Genomic DNA, 20835 nt, shown 5'->3' on the forward strand with positions numbered 1-20835 from the left:
GTGTGGAGTGTGGGTGTGGTGTAGTGTGGATGTAGTGTGGGTGTGGATGTGGTGTGAAAAGTCATCTCGACCTCCCGGCTTTGAAGTCGGCGTGTCCGCAGTTCTTAATTATCGACCCGCAATACGCAACAAGCAGAGAACTTAACCACGAGGAGGTCTGAGAAGCTTCCAGAGACCTGCTGTGATGTGCAAATGCGCTCCACCAGGATCCAAAGTTCCAACCAAACGGCTATAAATCATAAATCATAAATCATACTGCGGAGGAGAAGCAGGACAAACAGGTTTTTACCCGCAGATCACAAACCGGAGCAGAATTCACATTTTTACACACGATCCTGCTGACCAAAAACCTCCAACAAGCCAACTCTTCATAATACTAACCCGCACGTTTATTAACGGGTTTAATAAAACGCGCGTCTGTTTGTTCATATGAATAATTCATCCCCAGAACATCTTCCATCTTATTAATAACGAACACGTCAGAGCGGGACAGGAAGCGGACCCGTAATAAGAAGGTTGCGGGTTCGAATCCCGACCTGCCAAGGTGCCACTGAGGTCCGACTTGATCATGGTACCGTCTCCACACACTGGTCCCCGGGCTCACTGGTCCCCGGGCACACTGGTCCCCGGGCTCACTGGTCCCCTGGCTCACTGGTCCCCGGGCTCACTGGTCCCCGGGCTCACTGGTCCCCGGGCTCACTGGTCCCCGGGCTCACTGGTCCCCGGGCACCTGTCATGGCCGATGGATTAAAACCCCGTGTGCTGTGACGTACCGTATCACGACCCTCGAGCTCCCCACAGCGCATCAAATAAAACGCGTCACCTTTTCTTTCTTTTTTTTCAGATTCGAGTGTTTTATTTTAACAAAATAATTCAACACGTGGGTGATGCGGATTTATAATTTACACCGTATATAACAAAAATAGTCGGATTTATGTACAGCATGTACAGGAGGGTCCCGCCCGGGGCGGGGAAAGTGCAGCAGGGCCGGGTGGCGTCTCCACGGCGGCTCAGGCGAGTCCAGGCGCTTTCTGCGCGCCGCAGCTGGCCGCCAGGTACAGTCCGTTCCGGGACGCCCAGTCCCGCCACCACGCGGGGGCCTCCGGCCTCCTGGTGGCCCCCGAGGTGGCGGGTCTCGGCCAGGGACCAGATCTTGGGCTTCTGCGGCTCCTTCTTCTGCGCGCCGTGCTCGGCCGCGTCCGCCTGCGCGGCGACCTCGGTGTCTGTCGGGTGTTCCGGACCCTCCTGGTCCTCATCGACGCTCTGAGGGTCAATCTCATCTTCATCCTCGGAGCAAGGGCCCTTCTGGAGCGAGCCTTCCTCCTCGCTTTCCTCCTCCTCCTCCTCCTCCTCAGACCTGGCCCGCGACGCCCAGCTCACTCGGTTCTCCTTCTTCAGGCGGCGGCGCGCGTTGGCGAACCAAGTGGACACCTGCGTCAGGCTCATCCTGGTCACGATGGCCAGCATGACCTTCTCGCCCTTGGTGGGGTACGGGTTCTTCAGGTGCTCGTTCAGCCAGGCCTTCAGCGCGCCGGTGCTCTCCCGCGTGGCCACCTTGGAGACCCTGGCGGGGTCGTCCGCGGCTGCGTGGCGGTACGGCGAGTACAGCGGGCCGCCGTGGCCGAGCAGTGCGTGGTGGTGGTACGGCGAGGGCGCCGCTTTCAGCTCGTACGCGCCGTTCTGGAAATAAGACACAGTCACGATTTCCTTATCGATCAAACCGATTTATCAAGCGGTGAGACGCGCAATTACGCGCTGGAGCCGCTTTCAAATTCGACAGAAATCTCACCATGTGCGCCAAGTGTCCCGGATGAGGGTAGGGGATGAAGTGATATCCCGGTATTCCCGTGTACGCCGGTATTCCCGAGTATCCCGGCACGGCCGCCAGGTGCGCCGGGGCCTGCGGGGTCCCGGGCGGGCGGACGAGCAGCGGGTACCCCGGGGGCGCAGAGAGGGACCCGAATCCGGTCTGAGACGCAGGCATCCTCGCTGTCGCACAAGCGGAGCTGGTGTCCGTCGCCGGGCTCCGGTGGCCCCTCTTATAGGCGGCCCGGGGCCCGGGGGGCGTGGCCAGGCGCGGTGATTGACAGGCGCTTTCGGGGCGCTTTCGCTCCGTTTAATCCCTTCAAAGGGGCTTCGCTGCTCCTTTCCTGTCCCGTAAAAAAAGCCCCCAAACCCACGAGTTTAAAACTCGCCACATTCCGAGCAGCAATGTTTTTGTATTCCAAAATGAAATATAATGGAACTGAAAAGCGAAGACTTTCAGTATTAAAATCCAGTGTCTCGTGTCCCTCAACATTCATACCATTGGCGCTTTTGGAGACGCTTTGTCCCTCGTTTGCTCCTGTGAAAACCGACGATTCACAATCAACTTTTTTTTTCGTCTCACGCTGAGACTTTCATCTTCGCGTCTGGAAGCTTCCAAATCACACGTTTTACGTGCAGAAATCTGATTAGCGACAACGCGCGACGTCTGACGTTTACGCGGCACCACGGGTGCGAATTGAATTACAAAAAGTGATAAAACACAACGACTTTTTTTTTTAATGTTCACACCGGAATAAATTCACCTCGTACAAGCTGCATTTATAGTTTTTTTATGAAATAAATGATTGGAAGATAATTGGTGTCCTTTGTGGAAGGTGTCGTGCTTGCTCGGTTCTGCTGCTGCGTCATTAAATGCGTTTAAACGGGAACAGGTGTCGACTAATGTCAATGATAATGAGACGATAAGGAATGCAAATGAGGCTGGGGGGGGCGGGGCCAGATTAGAACTTGCCCCCATACATACCAATAGGGCACAACAAGCAGGCCTGCATAACTATGGCCTACACACCTTATAAATGACACGGCGTTTCAAAAGATTTTCCATTGATCCTACTGATCGGTTTCCAGATCCTACTGATCACAACACGCCTTGCACATGCTTTACTTTTTAACTTGAAAAATAGTGCCACTGCGGGGAAAATACGATACCCCATCTGTAATGTTGTATGTAGCACGACCACAGGAGCGGAGGGTGGGTGGGTGGGTCACTGGGGGGTAAATTTGTTCATCTTGAACAATGCATCTAAAGGGATACTGGGGGGGGGGGGGGGTTATAGAAGGTACTAGAAACTGATTCCCTGCCCCACGTCTGCAGGACAAACAGCTCCGAGCAAAGATAATTGTGTTCTTCCTTTCTCTCCATACAATGTAGGTGTTGGTCCAGATCTGACAGGCCGCCTGGCCGCTGTTTACGCCGAGACGGCCTCGTTTGCACAGGGAATGAGCAGCCAAATGGCCGCAGATAGCGCTGGCAGACATGAGAAAGACGGATTGACGGGCGAGAGCGAATTCCTTCCTCTGGACGCCCTCGTGTTGGCTTTATCTGTCCCTGCAACTCAAGTCCACACCTGATGGAAGGCCCGATTCCCCTGGGAAACAGGACCGTGTGGCTGTAGCGGCCCGAGTTGTCCTCAGAGCGGCCGGGTCCCGGGGCTAATGAGCCGCCGATGACGACGGCCAGAGGTGTCGCTTCATTAAGCTGCCATCACCTGAATAAGAGGCGACAAAAGGGCCGAGCGTCAATCCGATCCCCCAACAAAGGCGGCGCTGGAATCCACAGCCGGCCCGCCACACCTTCCCCTTGTTAGTTTTCTTTTCTTTTATCGGGAGCGGAATGCTGCTAAGTGTGTGTGATGGCAGGAAAGGAAATGTTTTCCCATCTCGCCGTCTGCCGCATGCGAACCAGCCCGAGAGGCCTGAACATTTACGCCATTTATCCAGAGCAACTTACAACCAGTAGTTACAGGGACAGTCCCCCCCTGGAGACACTCAGGGTTAAGTGTCTTGCTCGGGGACGCGATGGTAGTAAGTGGGGTTTTAACCTGGGTCTCCTGGTTCATAGGCGAGTGTGTTACCTACTAACCCTACTTTCAGTACCCTACCACCCTTACAGTCAGTTGTTACAGGGACAGTCCCCCCCTGGAGACACTCAGGGTTAAGTGTCCTGCTCAGGGACACGATGGTAGTAAGTGGGGTTTGAACCTGGGTCTTCTGGTTCATAGGCGAGTGTGTTACCTACTAACCCTACTTTCAGTACCCTACCACCCTTACAATCAGTAGTTACAGGGACAGTCCCCCCCTGGAGACACTCAGGGTTAAGTGTCTTGCTCAGGGACGCGATGGTAGTAAGTGGGGTTTGAACCTGGGTCTTCTGGTTCATAGGCGAGTGTGTTACCCGCTAGGATGGATGGTACTTCTGCAGGTCGTGCTGCTGTAGTCAAAAGCCAGATGACCAGAAGGAGGACGGAAAGGACACCAAGTCCCCCACTTTTTGCAGGGAATGATAGCGAGCTCCTCCCTCCCTCCATCCATCCATCCACAATGCAGATCTTTATCTGCTTCACTCCATCACCCTGTTTAACAGAGGAGCGCGGCCCGGGCCGCTTGCAAATGGGACGTCTTTGTTACAGCGAGAGGAACGGCCGGCCCCTGCGGCGGTGTGTAAGATTGAGTGTGTGTGTTTGTGTAAGTGTGTTTCTGTGGGCGTGCCTTGACTGGCGGCCCTCCGCTGTGTGATTGACAGCAGGCGTTCGTTAGCTTGTGATGGACATTGTGACAGCTGCTGCTGGCCTCCTTTTCACACACACACACACACACACACACACACACACACACACACACACACACACGCGTCACCCTCCACCCATGCTCACTGGCCCCATTAGCCCATTAAACTGTATGCACCTCAGGAGGCCAGTGAGGAGCTCCGCCCTCTCCGACTGGTGAATGGAGCGACCACTTAATCAACAACATTCTGGAACTTCTACATGATGTCATTACGGGATATTTCCTCCCCGACCAAGCGAGTTCACCGTCCTCCAGAACTTCCCATGAGCTTAAATATTCTTTAGATATGATGCCATGATCTCAGCATGCGCCATAGACCTGGTTGCATTATCTGCATTGGAGGGTCGGGCATTGACGGCCGGTGCTACAGGACACGCGTTCCGTACGGCGACACTCGGACCAGCACGTCAGTTGGATGGTCAGTTGCACCATCTTGTACCGCCAGAAGGTGTGCAAGACACACATGAACGGCCTGCCGAGGTTCTCCAGTCGTTCGCGGCGTGTCGTTTCATTAGTCTGTGCAAAGTGGGGGTCTCGGGGCGAACCCGCGTCCCGGTGTGCAACCTGGGACGCGACATCTAAATTTCAAAGGCGACAAGGAAGCCGGGGGACAGCGGGGGGACAGCGGGTGCAGCGCTCCAGTGTTCCAGAGTTCTGGATAACAAAGCAGGCCGGGGGCCGCGCGGGGGGGGGTGGCTGTGATGGAAATGAGCAACCAGCACCACAATATAGCAGCTAATCTCCCCAGAGAGGCAGGGAGTCAATCTGTGTGTGTGTGTGTGTTTGTGCACACAATTTTTACTACAGCACCTCCACACACACACACACACACTCACTTCCAATACAAGTAGATACAAGTGCATTAAGAGAGGTGGGTGTGAGCGGGGCGGGGCGTCACGGTTTTTTAAGGGAAAGGTGGGGGGCGGGACGCTGTAGGCCTCAAAGCATGGGATTAAAGTTAATATGCCCTCCCTGGGCCCTAATCTCTTCAGAGGGCCACTCTGTTTGAGGACTTGGGGGCAGTAAGATAAGTATCTATTACAGAATCCCTCTCATCTGCCCCCCTCCCAGCCCAACACAAGCCCTTCAAAAACCTCGGGACTCTTCCCCCGTCTTGTGACACCTTAAACCCAAAGCAGAGTGTTAGCCTTCGGCGGATAAGCCGGTGTTAGGGCCTCGGAACGTATGGGAGCGAATGGGACCCGTATTTGCCCCATCTGCTTCCCTCACAATGCGGCGGCCGGCTGACATCAAAGGCCGGCGGCGAGCCGGAGCGAGAGACGGAGGAACCTAAAGTCTTTCTCCGGTTTCACCTCGGCAGCCACCCTGGGGATGGGCCGGGAATGCGGAGATGTGTAATCCTGTTAGGCCACATCCCCAGAGCGGCAAAAGTAACTCCGGCGGGGAGTTTCTCACGCCGAAGTTCCCCGAAAAATACCGCAGCGTAAACACAGGAAGCTGCATTAGACTCGACGGCCGAGAGGCGTCAATATTCCACTCAGCAAACACAAACACGTCCGATTTTATCACATGATGGACCCAGAGCAGACACAATGCGTGCAGATAAATAATGACAAGTGAATTAAGCCCATTTACCATACCATCAAGTGCAAACAAAGGCCGGCCGAGCGCGCTGAATGGCCATGCTGATAGCATCTGAAGGGCCACTAATGCTCGGAGATCAATGACAGGCTCCTACTAAGCATTTAATGACGGGCATTTGGCATTTAGCACTTCAAGCAAGTCCTGAGCGCCGAGCTCCAAAGGACAAAGTAGCCGCGGCCTCGTCCGCCACGCGGTTCCGACTCGGACGGTGATGCCGGTGATGTGTGTGTGACAGTGGAAAAAATGATCTCGGTCCTCATCCTCAATTTTATTACAGGAAATCTTTTGAAATACTACTTTTGAAGTGTATTGTGACAACATACACACATTTAAATGATATACCTTTATAGGAAATGTACTGCTCTATAATGTGGCTATACAATGTGTTACTACAGAAAATGTAATGTTTGAAAACCAGTCGGCTGCATTTGTTTTAAGCATTTTAGATTTTTTTCTGTAATTTTGAAAAATAAATTTAACATGAAACGTTTCACGTGCTGTAGCAGCTTCTGTTCTTGGAAGCCATCGCTTAAAAACACATCTCACGTATAGAATAGAAAAAAAAAGAATATAAAATCAGCCAAGAACATTTACGATAAAAAAATAAATAACATTTCTGTTCTTTATGTGCACAATATTGATTAATATCCAGTATAACAGAGGATTTGTATTGATTGCACAGTCGTGGTGGAAATATGATTTCATATCTACAATAATTTCCGAATGATAATGGGAACTGTAATAATTAATGAGGGGGAGAAGACTGGATATGAAGATTATATTATATCATATTATTTGAAAGTTGTAAAATTGCACGTATTGCATCTGTGTCCATGAACTGGACATAAACTGCATTAAAAGTGTAAAACTGTAACAAGGTTCTAGTAAGTATCGTTGCCTCAGCGGGAGAATTTCCTGGTTCGAAACGCCGGAATGGTCAGCTGATTGGTGGCGGCCCGCTCCTCCGGTATGGGGGTCAGGTCCTCCGCTGAGCCCCACTTCTTCTTGGGGTGGAACAGCAGGGCTAACTTCCTGTTCCTGCGCTCCCCTGCCTGAGGCCCATGGAATTCTGGGAGTTGCAGGAAGATAACAGTCAGCGTTGGTTAGTAAAACCGTGCAGAAGACAAATTCTACATGAGCACGCTGCAAACTCACGGGCGTCTGTGGTGTCCTCGTGCCCCGAGACTCTGGCGGTGAGGTAATAGGCGGCGAAGCGGCCGCTGTAGTCGCGGACGTTCCTCTTCGCTCCTGCCCAAAGCAGACGGACAACGTTCAGAACATAAGGGTCTAACAAATGGAATGGACCTGCAGACCAACCGGGCTGCATCTGTAAGCCATTTGCTCACCGTACGCCTCTACGAGTAAGTCCGCGACGTGGCGATGCCCGTGCAGAGCGGCGATGTGGAGGGGCGTGTATCCCTGCACACGCACGTGCAGACGTGAGAGGAGAAGCCAGGACGCATGACACGGATACACAATGACACAAAATCACAATGACGAGAACGTTCCTCTTACCCCCTTGAAGGTCCCGGTACCCGACAGCCAGATGCAGGACGAGGGAAAGAGTTAATACAGGTTAGAGCAACAGGGCCCATGACAGCTCGATAACTGCCAGGTAATTGTGTGAAATTGGCGTGCTGCGCGGCGGCAGGAGGAAACTCCGCGGCTTCGTTTTGCGGGAGACATGACATGCGTGTGATTAATGAACGTGCGCTCCCCGAGCCGCTGTTTACACAGCTGAGGTGACATCAGAGGGCCACACATCTGCACACACACATTCACAGAGAAGCACAAAAGCAGCAACACACACAAGACCCAGTACTTACATGCTGGACAACAAAAGCAGCCACACACACTCACACATGTGCACGAGACCCAGTACTTACACGCTGAACACACGCATGCACGAGACCCAGTACTTACACGCTGGACAACAAAAGCAGCCACACACACTCACACACGTGCACTAGACCCAGTACTTACACGCTGAACACACGCATGCACGAGACCCAGTACTTACACGCTGGACAACAAAAGCAGCAACACACACTCACACACGTGCACTAGACCCAGTATTTACACGCTGAACACACGCATGCACGAGACCCAGTACTTACACGCTGGACAACAAAAGCAGCAACACACACTCACACACGTGCACTAGACCCAGTACTTACACGCTGAACACACGCATGCACGAGACCCAGTACTTACACGCTGGACAACAAAAGCAGCAACACACACTCACACACGTGCACTAGACCCAGTATTTACATGCTGGACACATGCGTGCACAAGACCCAGTACTTACACGCTGGACAACAAAAGCAGCAACACACACTCACACACGTGCACTAGACCCAGTACTTACACGCTGGACACATGCGTGCACAAGACCCAGTACTTACACGCTGGACAACAAAAGCAGCAACACACACTCACACACGTGCACGAGACCCAGTACTTACACGCTGAACACACGCATGCACGAGACCCAGTACTTACACGCTGGACAACAAAAGCAGCAACACACACTCACACATGTGCACGAGACCCAGTATTTACATGCTGGACACATGCGTGCACAAGACCCAGTACTTACACGCTGGACAACAAAAGCAGCAACACACACTCACACATGTGCACGAGACCCAGTACTTACATGCTGGACACATGCGTGCACAAGACCCAGTACTTACACGCTGGACAACAAAAGCAGCAACACACACTCACACATGTGCACGAGACCCAGTATTTACATGCTGGACACATGCGTGCACAAGACCCAGTACTTACACGCTGGACACACGCGTGCACGAGACCCAGTACTTACATGCTGAACAAAAAAAAGAAACACAAAAGTGTGTAAAACTCAATTTCATTTTATTTTTGTAAGTTTACTTTGATTTATGGGGGGGCGGAGTCTAACAATAGCATATAACACATAAACAGCTGTCCGCTTACTTATTCTCATACATTCAAGTTTGTTCATGTGAGATCTAATGGATGAATTGATTGTCCAACAGAAAAGTTGACACACACTCACTGCTTTGGTGTTGACGTCGGCCCCCGCATCGACCATCGCTCTCACCATCTCTGTGTTGCCGTGTTTGGCTGCCCAGTGCAGAGCTGTCTGGCAAAGTATAAAAGACTACATTTACATTTACATTTACAGCATTTACCAGACGTCCTTATCCAGAGCGACTTACAGTCAGTAGTTACAGGGACAGTCCCCCCATGGAGACACTCAGGGTTAAGTGTCCTGCTCAGGGACACAATTTTTTGATCTTGGTTCATATGTGGGTGTCTGATACCACCCCATTACAACCGGCTGAAACAATGTGCCTTATGTAACACAGTGCACCAAGGTGCATTGTGGGTAATCAATTTTTCTAAGCGTTGCTATGCCCCCCCACCCCCTTCTGGAGGCCAGAGCTAAGGCTCGGAATCCAGCTGTGCACAGAGGGAGGGGCAGGAGGCGGGACAGTTTCCTGATAATGGCGGCCTAATTACAAAACAACATACCAGTGGGTGCACTGCAGGGGTGTGTGTGTGTGTGTGAGTGTGTGTGTGTGTGTGAGACAGAGAGAGGGAGGGTACGAGGGAGAAGATGGAGGGTGTGGCTGTCACACAGGGAAGATTGATGATGTTGGTGTGACCCGCTGATGGGAGACACTCCCAGCCAACGGCCCACTGTCAAAGCATGTCAACAACACGGGGGACCCTAGCACACACACCCACACACACACACTCACACATGTTCATGAATGTCCACAAGCTCCAATAATTCATATACAAACACAACTACTGACAACGTGTTTGATCACAGCTGAGGAGAACTGAGCTGAGATGATGTCCACCACAGAAAGTCGTCACCAGATCTGAGCAGGCTGTGATGCGACCGACCTTCTCGCTGAGATATGGGACCTTGTCTCTTCTTATCTCGGGACATGCATGAGGGTCTGAGGCCACAGGAACACACAGGTAACCTTCAGTCTGAGGACGGCTATACGTCACAGAGATGGATCTTTAAATGGCTGGGGAAGGGGGGTGGAAGTGGCGGGGGTCCTTCCTTTAGCCGACTGTGCTCAGCCTGATGGACAGATTGTGACGGAGTGGCAGCGTGATTGAGTCGGACCGCAGTATCTACACCTCCTTTGTCCTCACTGTCGCCGCCAGGTGACGGATTGTGCTCCGGGCCTGCTTGAGCGACGGGCCAACGGGGTCTCCTGGGGTCCGGCCTGTGACGAACGAGACGGGACAGGATGCAGCGTCTCCTGTCCTCGTCCATCTCAGAGCCCCCTCCCATCCTTCCACCCAAACCTGAGTCCATCTGAGCACACAGACTGATTCAACGGCATCACGCGGCCACACAAAGAGCTGCGTCAGACGGAGGTTCCACAGAAAACAGACGGCCAGGTTATATACTTACAAACTGAGAGTGGGTGTCGTCCAGCACAGCAGGCAGCCATACAAAGCGGGAACAGAGAGAGGGACAGGAAGGCCATTAGTCATGTAGGCACGCAGGTAACTTTTACCTTGTCCATGTCCCGACTGGAGGACAGGCTGGGAGCATAATGTAAAACGCAATTTTACTGATGTATCTGTCTATGGTTGAAACAACTTTATTTGGTGACCTTAAGAATTTATTCTCCACAGAACAGGGGGCGGTGTACCGCCAGAAAGCCCACCAGGAAGTCCACCAACCGGGAAATGGACAAATCCATCCTACTCCTGGTGAACAGCAGATCTTGTTTCCGTTCAAATTCACCAACGTTCACCAAAATTGATCACGACGACGTCACAATGATATTAATTCTGTGATATTTGGTACATTACGCATGACATGTATCTGTGAGCCATTACAAAATGTAACCTACATCCCTGCACTGCCCTTTATGAGTGTTTCAACGCTGAGAAATTGCCATTGGTTTCTCCCTCTGCTATAAAATCTGAATGTAGATCCGAAGGAGGGATCACAATATCTTGCTGTATCGAATATTTTGTCCCGCCCCTGCCAAGCACATAAACCTCCAAACCGAAAGCAGAAAAAACTAAATATTCTGCTTTTTTACCGGCTCTCACGTGTGGATTTTCCACACAGTTTACTGGTTATTCACCAAAAGTGCCATGACTTCCTCAAGTAGACAGTGGCATTACAAGACCCGGGTTAGCATGCTAACTTCAGGAATTTATGGACGTTTTTCATATAAGGTCCCAATGTTGCTGCTTCACGTTCAGTCATTTAGTTGAATATGATACTTATTGGATATGCCTTATTGTTACGGTCTTAGGTCTGGATCAAACCAGGATCGCATTTCAGGTTCCCAGTCCTAAAGCCATGGTGATATACCGATGTAAAGATGACCCTAACCCTGACCCTAACCCTGGGTGTTCTACACTGGTTAAGCCTTTAAAGAGACCCCGAAATGAGCATCTCTGCTGCAGAACTTCCAACAAGAACGGTTAACCCCGAAATGTCACACAGAGACAAACTGCATTGGATGTCAGTGGAGAAAAGAAAATGAATTCTGGTCCAACTGATGTCCTTCATAGCTATTTTGAATCTGAAAGGGTGACGACAGATAAGAGGTCAGATAATGTTCTATTCTAAAAATATATTTTCTATTAATTACCAACCATACCAGCTAGTATCATAGAATATGTGATCAATACAATAGATATAAAGTATTTGTATTAAAATGCATTAGAGTAGTATTTTGTGCTGTATGCATGTACTGTGGTGCTTTATTTACGTTTATAAATCACGTTTTTCTGAACCTGAGCATGGGCTTGACGTGTCCCAATTGTCCACCCAATTGCACCTCCAGGCCACAGAGAGGGATGGGGCGTGGTTCGGGCGGTTGTAGGGAGGGGCATCAAAGCGCCGGTGGGCGATTCAGCCCCTTCCCGAAGACGCGGTGGCCATTGTTTTCCGCAGAGGAAGATGGTGTTGGGGGGGTTAGATCCCAGCTCTGCTGTATTACTTTGAGATTAAGCCTAAGTGGGCTTTGAGTCGCTGCTTAAGCTGTCCCTCTGCACTTCAATGGGCCATGGGCTGCTGTTCCCTCCAGGAGGGACGGAGGGAGGAGGCCGGGCGGCTTATCCCAACTCTTGGAAGGTGGTCCAACACAGGACAGTGTGAGAACCCTGACCCTGGAGGGCCTGACAGCAAACATCAGTCCAAAAAGCTGTTAAGCGCACAGGAGGGACAAATAAAAGGATTTGGTCGTGTTTGAGGGGCTTGTCTGAAGGGGGCCACAGAGGCTAAAAAGCTATCACCCATAATCCTTTTGATAGTAGCGCTTTGAAATGCAGCCTTCAGATGGATTTGGGGGCTCAATGCTGCACCTGGGTGTTTTTGAAGGGTTAGAAGTTGTGTCACGGCAGTAAGTTCACAGCGACCCCCCACCCCTCGAGTAAAACTACCACATGAGATTCTGTCCGTCCAAAGGTGACCAGAAGAGATCCAATATCCAATAAGGATCTTTGGCAGATTATCTCAGTTTGTTTGCCTGTTTAGTGTCGGGTCAGCAGCAGAAGTACTCACCCCCTTCAGAAATGAGCCGGACACCGCAGAAAAACAGAGGAGAAGAGAGGGGACAAGAGCTGGTTAGCTGTGGCCACACACGTCCATGACAATGTACCACCATCTTCACACACAGGATGGTACTTACTGAGATGAAGTCCTGGTTAAAGTCACAGTAAAAAGAAAAAAACACCAGGTAAACGAGACAGCTAAAATACTTTAACAAATGTAATAAACCAAAGAACACCCTTATGGTGTCATTTGGAAGGTGGGTTGCTGGTCTTTAACCCCGTTATGCATCGAGGTGAAGTTAATTAGTAGAGTATTTTATTCAAGTATAAATTGCTCCAGAATAATAATACTCAAATACAAGCAAAAAGTAGTCATTCGAGTACAAACATAAGTAGATAAGACTACTCAAGTACTGAGCAACTGTTGGATTGTAATTTCTCATTTATCTCTTCAGACAGAAAAAATATAAATGTGCTTAATCTGGTATTTCCTAATAATAATAATAATAATAATAATGAAATTAATGGACTAAATCTGAGCGTACACACTAGAGTTGTAAATCTTGGCCCAAAGATTCATTACGAAGATATCCAGGCTTTTAAAAAGCTGTACTTGTCGGGTCAGGCTCAACATTTTAGGCCCAATTACAGCTTATATATATTAACACATCTTATATATGTTAATTATATGTGTTAGCATTGGTATATTAAATAAGACAGCTAAACGATAACGCCAATTCCTCCCTCTACAGAAAATGTGTAGTGCTCTACATAAAGTGTCTTTATGAAAGACTGGGATTCCGTATTCTTACAGTAACCTTTGGCTTTGGCCCTGGAGACGGTCACATCTGGAAACAGATGTGCAGCCATGTGACTGCATGGCTACGTCGGAACGATGGAACGTAGTTATGTGTTTGGTCTACTGGTGGCATCTATCCGGCAAAAATAAAGGATATGAATGTTTTAAAAAAGTAACGAGTCGAGTGTTTCAAAGTAAGAGTCGAGTTTCTAATTCACAAAAGTAAAAGTATGGCGTTGTAAACCTGCTCTTAGAAGTACATTTTGTAAATGTAACTTGTTACTACCCACCTCTGGGTGTCAGCCATGTATTTAATGGTAATGTAATGGACTGTGTCATGTTCGTCTCGTGTAATGTTCTCAGATCGTGTTCACCTGTTGTCTATTTATATAATTGTATAAAGCTATCCTGTTTGTGTCTGTTCGCCATCGGGTCATTGTGCGTGTTGATGTTCCCTTGTCTCGTGTAGTTTGTATTAAACCCCTGTCGTGTGAAATCGTGTGAATGCGTCCTCCTTCATCGCCATGTCCCCCCCACTGTCCCCTGTCATGTCCCTGCCATGTCCCCTTCATCGCCCTGTCTCCCCCAGGTGGCCTAGCGGTTAAGGAAGTGGCCCCGTAATCAGAAGGTTGCCGGTTCGATTCCCGATACGCCAAGGTGCCACTGAGGTGCCACTGAGCAAAGCACCGTCCCCACACACTGCTCCCTGTGTGCCTGTCATGGCTGCCCACTGCTCACTCAGGGTGATGGGTTAAATGCAGAGGACAAATTTCACTGTGTGCACTGTGTGCTGTGCTGCTGTGTATCACAAGTGACAATCACTTCACTTTCACTTTCATGTCCAGACCCACCATGTCAGACTGCCTCACTGTAGTGTACTGAACTCTATGTACAGGGTGGGCCATTTATATGGATACACCTTAATAAAATGGGAATGGTTTTAACTCATGAAAGAATAAAGTTACGCACACCATTGTTTTTCTTGTGAAATTACCAATAAATTTGATGTGTCACATGACCCTCTTCCTATTGAAAAAACAAAAGTTGGATCCAAGATGGCCGACTTCAAAATGGCCACTATGGTCACCACCCATCTTGAAAAGTTTGCCCCCTCACATATACTAATGTGCCACAAACAGGAAGTTAATGTCACCAACCGTTCCCATTTTATTAAGGTGTATCCATATAAATGGCCTTTTTTATCGCCGTGCGCAGCGTTCCCTGACTCAGCGGTACCTTCTTGTTGGCCAGCGCCGGGTCCTGCTGGAGCAGCTGAGTGAGGTGGGCCAGTCGGGCGCAAGCTGCTGAACAGAACCAGTCCTTCTCTACCGGATCCAGCTGATTTAAGACAAAATAAAACAGGGATGAGTACACGTGCAGGACGTCCCTGCACATGTTCATAAATGCATGAAGGCCCAGGATGTTGGTGTATTAAATTATTCAAATGAAAGTTATTCCGAGGCAACACACACACATTAAGGGCTTAAACTCACAGCTACAGAGTGAGAGCCTTCATGTCCGCCGCACTCCTCCTCCTGCTCCGACTCCGACTGATGGATAGAAGGAACGCAGTTATTTATCGTTCGTCTCTGTCCACACTTACTTTAGAACATGGTGGAATTGTGAAATCTGGTTAGAAGACATGGCAACCCTCATCCGGCCTCAATGCAAACCATGACCACTGGGAAAAACGACCGACTCCAGCCCATCATGTGCCTGAAGTGATAAAGTGAAGTGATTGTCACATGTGATACACAGCAGCACAGCACACGGTGCACACAGTGAAATCTGTCCTCTGCATTTGACCCATCACCCATAGTGAGCACCCGCAACACAATATGAGGCTGAAAGAGCACAATTTCGGGGCCATGTCATGCAGCCAGAATGTCAAGGAGTCAATTTCCGCTGCACATCCTTCATTTTGCAAACAGCGAAGTGCATGACTGACAGCTACAGCCTCCTCACAACAGACAAAGGAAAATGTCGCGTTCCGGTTCCGGACTCGAGCGGCCGCTCCTCTGCCCGCATCTGCATACGACAGCAGGGAGGACACAGATGATCATTTTTTCTCCTAATGATCTGGAACATGTTGCTGCTTTACACGACAATGGAGCGGCGCTTTCGCATGTTAATGTGCGCGCGACCTTTCATGTGTTGATTCGTAGCTGCTTACGGCCCTGGCCGGTCTGGTGCTCCCTGCTGGTCGTTCAGGTGTTAACTCAACCGCAGATGAATGGCCAGGTAACGGGATTATGAATCTATGTTCTGTAATAAGTAGCCGTGACCAGCATGCACACACTTGTCCCTCACAGAGGCAATAATAAATAAAAAATTCTTCCAACAGAGTGCAGATTTGTCCAAGATATTTGACACTGGGGAAGATATTTGATATTTGGTAGGTTGGTAGTAGCCTAGAGGGTAACCTGAAGACCCAGGTTCAAACCCCACTTACTTCCATCGTGTCCCTGAGCAAGAGTGTCTCCAGGGGGACTGTCCCTGTAACTACTGAGTGTAAGTCCCTCTGGATAAGGGCGTCTGGTAAATGCTGTAAATGTAAATGTTGACACAAATTGCAAGTGATCTCACTTTATCTTTTCATTCACTCACCTTTGACCCTGAGTCCTTGTCTGGCTCGTCCTCAGTGTCGGGGGGCTTTGGGGTCTCTTGTGACGGCTGAACCTGGGCATCAGCCAAAACCACCAAGGAGGGGCTGCTGTCAAACTGCATTTCCTGCTGGCAAAAAAAAAAAAAAAAACACGGCACGCATCAGCGGTGACTTTCCTCGCCGGCCGTCCCACGTCACTGTTTCCGAGCAGTCACTCCACCAGGGGAACGAAGATCACGTCAGAGACAGGACAACGCTCGGCGAAACGATCCATTTCTTATCTCTGCTGCTCTGGTCTTTCCTGGACCGAAGAGGCCCTGTGGACCTCAGCGTTCGTCTCAAAGAACAAGGCGCCCTGAAGTACCGTATTACCGCACGTCCTGATTCACTACTGGTACAGAGCCTCGGCGAGGTTGCGTAACATTTGAATCGCGCTCCAAGCCGAGTAATGTGAGTTAGACAGTGAGCAGTGAGGTCATCTCCAAGAAAAACACAGGACCAGGACGTACCGGTCACACATGTCAGCCGTTGATCATTTCTGATCAACCCAGTGGTGTAGAATAATGCGTTGCTGGTTTTCATTACTGTTTAGAAGAGCCTTACCGAGAGCAGCTGGAGTTACAGTGAAACTGTAAGTCATCAGTGGGATACAGAACAGGGGGGAACTGGACAGAATTCAGAAGAATTAATAAAATGGCCGTTTCAGGGAGGGTCGCCCTGTGGAATAAGGAGATGTATAGGGTGGCATCCATCCAGGGGGCGCCACAAATGGCAGAAGAAAAGGGACATAGCACTATTCTTAAAACTAGTTGGTATTGTACAGCGGTTTGTACAGCCCCAAGCAGCACAAGAGTGAGGCCTTTTTATGCACTTCTCTCCATAGACATGTATATGCTTCACTGCACAGCAGAGCCTATGTCAGGATTGCCTGCAGCTGGGCTCCACACCTGACTCAAATCCTGACGCCCCATAAATGCCGGAAGTTTCCGCCCTTTCTGGGTCTCTGGCATTTTCGTGGACTCTGCACGAACTTGACCTGGTTTTGTTTCATGTGTTTTGAGTTCTGGCAATCGCCACACGCCTACGGGTTAGTTTCAGTTCTTTATTTAAGTTAAATCGTTTTCGGCCACCGCGCCATTGTTTATTTGTATTTCTTTATTGTTTGTTTATAAATAAAACCCCTTCCCAGTATGTCAGCCTATCTCAATATGGCGGCAACGTTGACGTACGATGCACGCGCGTCATGCGCCATCTACCCATATGTCTCTGAATCGAAAGTCATGTGACCAAATATGTCACATCCGACTGAAGTGAGACTTCAGTCAGCTCGCAAACTTTGAGAGAATGAGAGAATGGATCGGATATGTTGCCGATCCAATCCATGTACTAATCATTTAAATCGCAGCTTTTTGCGTTCATGTAATCGCACAGACTGACATCGCGATTATGATTGTGATTAGATTAATCGTGCAGCACTAGTATTAATATGTCTTAATATAAAAAGAACGCACCAACATGAATTTACCAGCTTAGCAAAGCTTATTTAGTAGTAATAATAGTAATAATGGGGTGTTAGTAGTGTGAGTGTGTAACACACTCGCCTATGAACCAGAAGACCCAGGTTCAAAACCCACTTACTACCATCGTGTCCCTGAGCAGGACACTTAACCATGAGTGTCTCCAGGGGGGGACTGTCCCTGTAACTACTGATTGTAAGTCGCTCTGGATAAGGGCATGTGGTAAATGCTAATGTAATAATGATATGTATAGTTCTTCCTATATGTGTATTCTTGTTATAATAAGACATAGAAAGCAGCGTTGCCCTCCATCATATTCAATATTCCATTCCATCACGCTTATCATATCGGAATCCCGTCTCTCCATTCACCTGATCTGGGAGTCCGGGAGCCTCCGTCACCGTAATGATGGGTCCTGCGCTCCAGGCCGCCTGCCCAGACCTGGTGCTTCTCTGGTCGGGGGTGCCGGGCGTGGCCTGCTGGCCTGTGGGCCCGGGCCTGTCCTGCATCTGCTGGCGGTAGCGCTTCTTCAGGACGACGAACTTCTCCCCCTGACAAGTCAAGCAGGTACAATTTATTCTTCATTTCAAGTGAGACTAATTAAACCAAAATCTTGTTCACTATTTTGGTTTTATAAATCAGGTCACTAATTTTATAGGATGAACTATCTTTATATATAAGGTGAGTAGAGTTTAAACAGTGGGACGTTTCCGCCGGATCTACTCACGTTCTCAGACTTCACCACAGCAATGCGGTCCAGGGCGGCTTTAAACTCCTCTCTGTATCGGGCTGGGAAGTAAATACAGTCAACCAGAGCATAACGGCAATTTTCCCAAAAGACTCTTCCCAGGCATGGAAGCGGCTGGAGTCGACAGGAAGAGGAGGGGAAATGCCACGAGGGCCTAACTCCCGTTAGCCATTACACGAGCGCGGTGATAAGACACACCTCTGCAGCGACAACGCACACTCGCCACGGCACATTCCACAGTCGACAGGGGGCCTCGTGGATGGACGAGGGTCGGTGTGTGTGTGTGTGTGTGTGTGTGTGTGTAACTTCACTCCCCCACACACTGATCTGGCTTTCCAGCAAAGTCCCCAAAGGATCTCAAATTACCCAACGACCATCACACGAGGGTGTGGCTCCCGGCGTTTAAGAAGCGCAGCCGGTTCCATCCGGGGGGGACGAGAGATGCTGGGGTCGGACGCCTGACCTTTGACCCGAGGCGGAGGTGTTTAAAACCTGACCGCTTCTCTCAGGGGGCTCTGAGCAGCCAGAACTGTCAGGCTGATGAACGCCAGCGGACGGTTTGGACTTTTCCTTTTTCCTGTCCGGAAGCTGGGAACGATCGGCCGACGGGGGCAGTTACACACAAACAGGAAACGCAGAGGAAGCTGCACCTCACACACTCACACAAGGAGAGGAACAACCGTAAAAGCGGCCATATGAATATGATATCTCATACACAGCGAGCGAGGCCCGGGACCCAGATTAAGTGGAACACATGCTATTGTCCCGGACGTAACTCCGGCTATAGGGCAATAATTATGATAATTGGAGCGCCGTGTCAGATGGCGCTGGTCCAAAGCAGATTTACAAAAAAAAAACCTCTGGACAGAAGTGATTTAAAGGCCCGGCGCATCTGTCCAAACGGCGCCGGCCTGCCGCAAGGTCGCACAAGCGCAACACAATCGCACACCGGCCGCGCTCGTCTTGATTTCGCACAAATTTTCACACTCGACTCCTCGCCTTGCAGCTGTAGGACTGCACATGGATCGAATTAAAAAACCTCCGTTTCTACCGGAGCCGACAGTTATTACACACACAGCTGGACCCAATAAAGTCCTGATACGGTGGTCAGCGAGGATATGATACAAAAACACAGAGAGAGAGAGTGAGTGAGTGTTGGTGTGTGTGTATATATATGTGTGTGTGTGTGTGTGTGTGTGTGACTTACAGTAAGGTACAGTAAGGATATGAATGTATGTGTGGGGCACAATGTGTGTGTATGGATCCATTTGATTTGTACTTTGTAGTGTGTGTGTTATGTGTATGTGTGTGTGTGTGTGTGTGTGTGTGTGTGTGTGACTTACAGTAAGGTACAGAAAGGATATGAATGTGTGTGTAAGGCAGTGTGAAAGTGCCACAGGGTCTAGTGTATGGATGCATTTGATTTGTATTTTGTACAGTGTGTGTGTGTTATGTGTGTGTGTGTGTGTGTGTGACTTACAGTAAGGTACAGTAAGGATATGAATGTATGTGTGGGGCACAATGTGTGTGTATGGATCCATTTGATTTGTACTTTGTACAGTGTGTGTGTTATGTGTATGTGTGTGTGTGTGTGTGTGTGACTTACAGTAAGGTACAGAAAGGATATGAATGTGTGTGTAAGGCAGTGTGAAAGTGCCACAGGGTCTAGTGTATGGATGCATTTGATTTGTATTTTGTACAGTGTGTGTGTGTTATGTGTGTGTGTGTGTGTGTGTGTGTGTGTGCGTGTGTCTGAACTGCTTTTGTCACACCGCTGGCGCAGTCGCGACTCCGCAAATGGACCGTAATCCGGATAAAGCGGCTCCGCGGTCCGGTAAAACGGCGTAACGGGATCTGAGCAGGAGGGCAGCGGGACTCACCGCGCAGATGCACGTCGCCGTGGTTCACGAAGCGCTTATAAGCCCGCGTCATGTCCGCGTTTTTAACTCTGCCACCGGACGAGTGGATGAAGTCCAGCAGCGCCGCCTCGCTAAGGTCCTCCTCCCCCGTCCTGATCATTATCGACCCGGGGTGATGGTGACGGTGAAGGTGATGGTGATGGTGATGGTGATCAGGTTAAGATCGCAGCGTTATCATGTCTGGACGGAACGCGCAGGGTCCCACTTCTCTCCACCCAAATCCGGCCAGTGCGCCTCCTCCACTTTAACCATTTCCCCGCTGCTCCAGCCCCATTCCGACACGAGAAAAGACGGCGAACCGCTCATTTAACGACGTAAGACATTAAAAACATTGTTATTGCAAATTGCAATCCTCTTCACATTGATATTTCTAGAACATGTAATACTTTACATTATCTAGAGGGACTTATAATCAGTAGTTACAGGGACAGTCCCCCCCCTGGAGACACTCAGGGTTAAGTGTCTTGCTCAGGGACACAATGGTAGTA

At 49.8% G+C, this 20835-nt stretch overlaps 2 protein-coding genes across 3 annotated transcripts; both read right to left on the reverse strand.

Moving 5' to 3' along the window:
* Positions 1-873: 873 nt before the first annotated feature.
* Positions 874-1996, reverse strand: LOC114797987 (iroquois-class homeodomain protein IRX-1-like). The gene is made up of 2 exons (XM_028993343.1): positions 1790-1996; positions 874-1680 (listed from the first exon to the last, which is right to left on the reverse strand). Exons 1-2 carry the CDS (start codon positions 1982-1984, stop codon positions 874-876), a joined length of 1002 nt encoding a protein of 333 aa, XP_028849176.1. The 5' UTR covers positions 1985-1996.
* A 4476-nt stretch (positions 1997-6472) lies between these two features.
* Positions 6473-20567, reverse strand: LOC114797945 (ankyrin repeat domain-containing protein SOWAHC-like). Of its 2 annotated transcripts, none has more exons than XM_028993265.1 (15): positions 20309-20567; positions 18408-18469; positions 18052-18231; positions 16166-16288; positions 15052-15108; positions 14795-14896; positions 12897-12908; positions 12770-12772; positions 11712-11714; positions 9266-9352; positions 9053-9055; positions 7735-7737; positions 7566-7638; positions 7375-7467; positions 6473-7288 (listed from the first exon to the last, which is right to left on the reverse strand). In XM_028993265.1, exons 1-15 carry the CDS (start codon positions 20445-20447, stop codon positions 7119-7121), a joined length of 1110 nt encoding a protein of 369 aa, XP_028849098.1. In that variant the 5' UTR covers positions 20448-20567; the 3' UTR covers positions 6473-7118. The 2 variants fall into 2 exon arrangements, with proteins under 2 accessions (XP_028849098.1, XP_028849097.1); XM_028993264.1 differs by having other exon boundaries at positions 16166-16291.
* Between the last annotated feature and the right edge of the window lie 268 nt (positions 20568-20835).

This window comes from Denticeps clupeoides, chromosome 10, assembly GCF_900700375.1.
Source record: "Denticeps clupeoides chromosome 10, fDenClu1.1, whole genome shotgun sequence".
NCBI lineage: Eukaryota > Metazoa > Chordata > Actinopteri > Clupeiformes > Denticipitidae > Denticeps > Denticeps clupeoides.

Bases quoted from the DNA above. Each gene is read 5' to 3' on its own strand.
- LOC114797945 (XM_028993264.1), bottom strand. From the start codon at position 20,447: ATGATCAGGACGGGGGAGGAGGACCTTAGCGAGGCGGCGCTGCTGGAC. The intron at 18,232-18,407 runs GTGAGTAGATCC...TTGACTTGTCAG, and splicing joins CTGTGGTGAAGTCTGAGAAC to GGGGAGAAGTTCGTCGTCCT. The intron at 15,109-16,165 runs GTGAGTGAATGA...TCTATCCATCAG, and splicing joins ACAAGGACTCAGGGTCAAAG to TCGGAGTCGGAGCAGGAGGA.
- LOC114797987 (XM_028993343.1), bottom strand. From the start codon at position 1,984: ATGCCTGCGTCTCAGACCGGATTCGGGTCCCTCTCTGCGCCCCCGGGG. The intron at 1,681-1,789 runs GTGAGATTTCTG...TCTTATTTCCAG, and splicing joins CGGGACACTTGGCGCACATG to AACGGCGCGTACGAGCTGAA.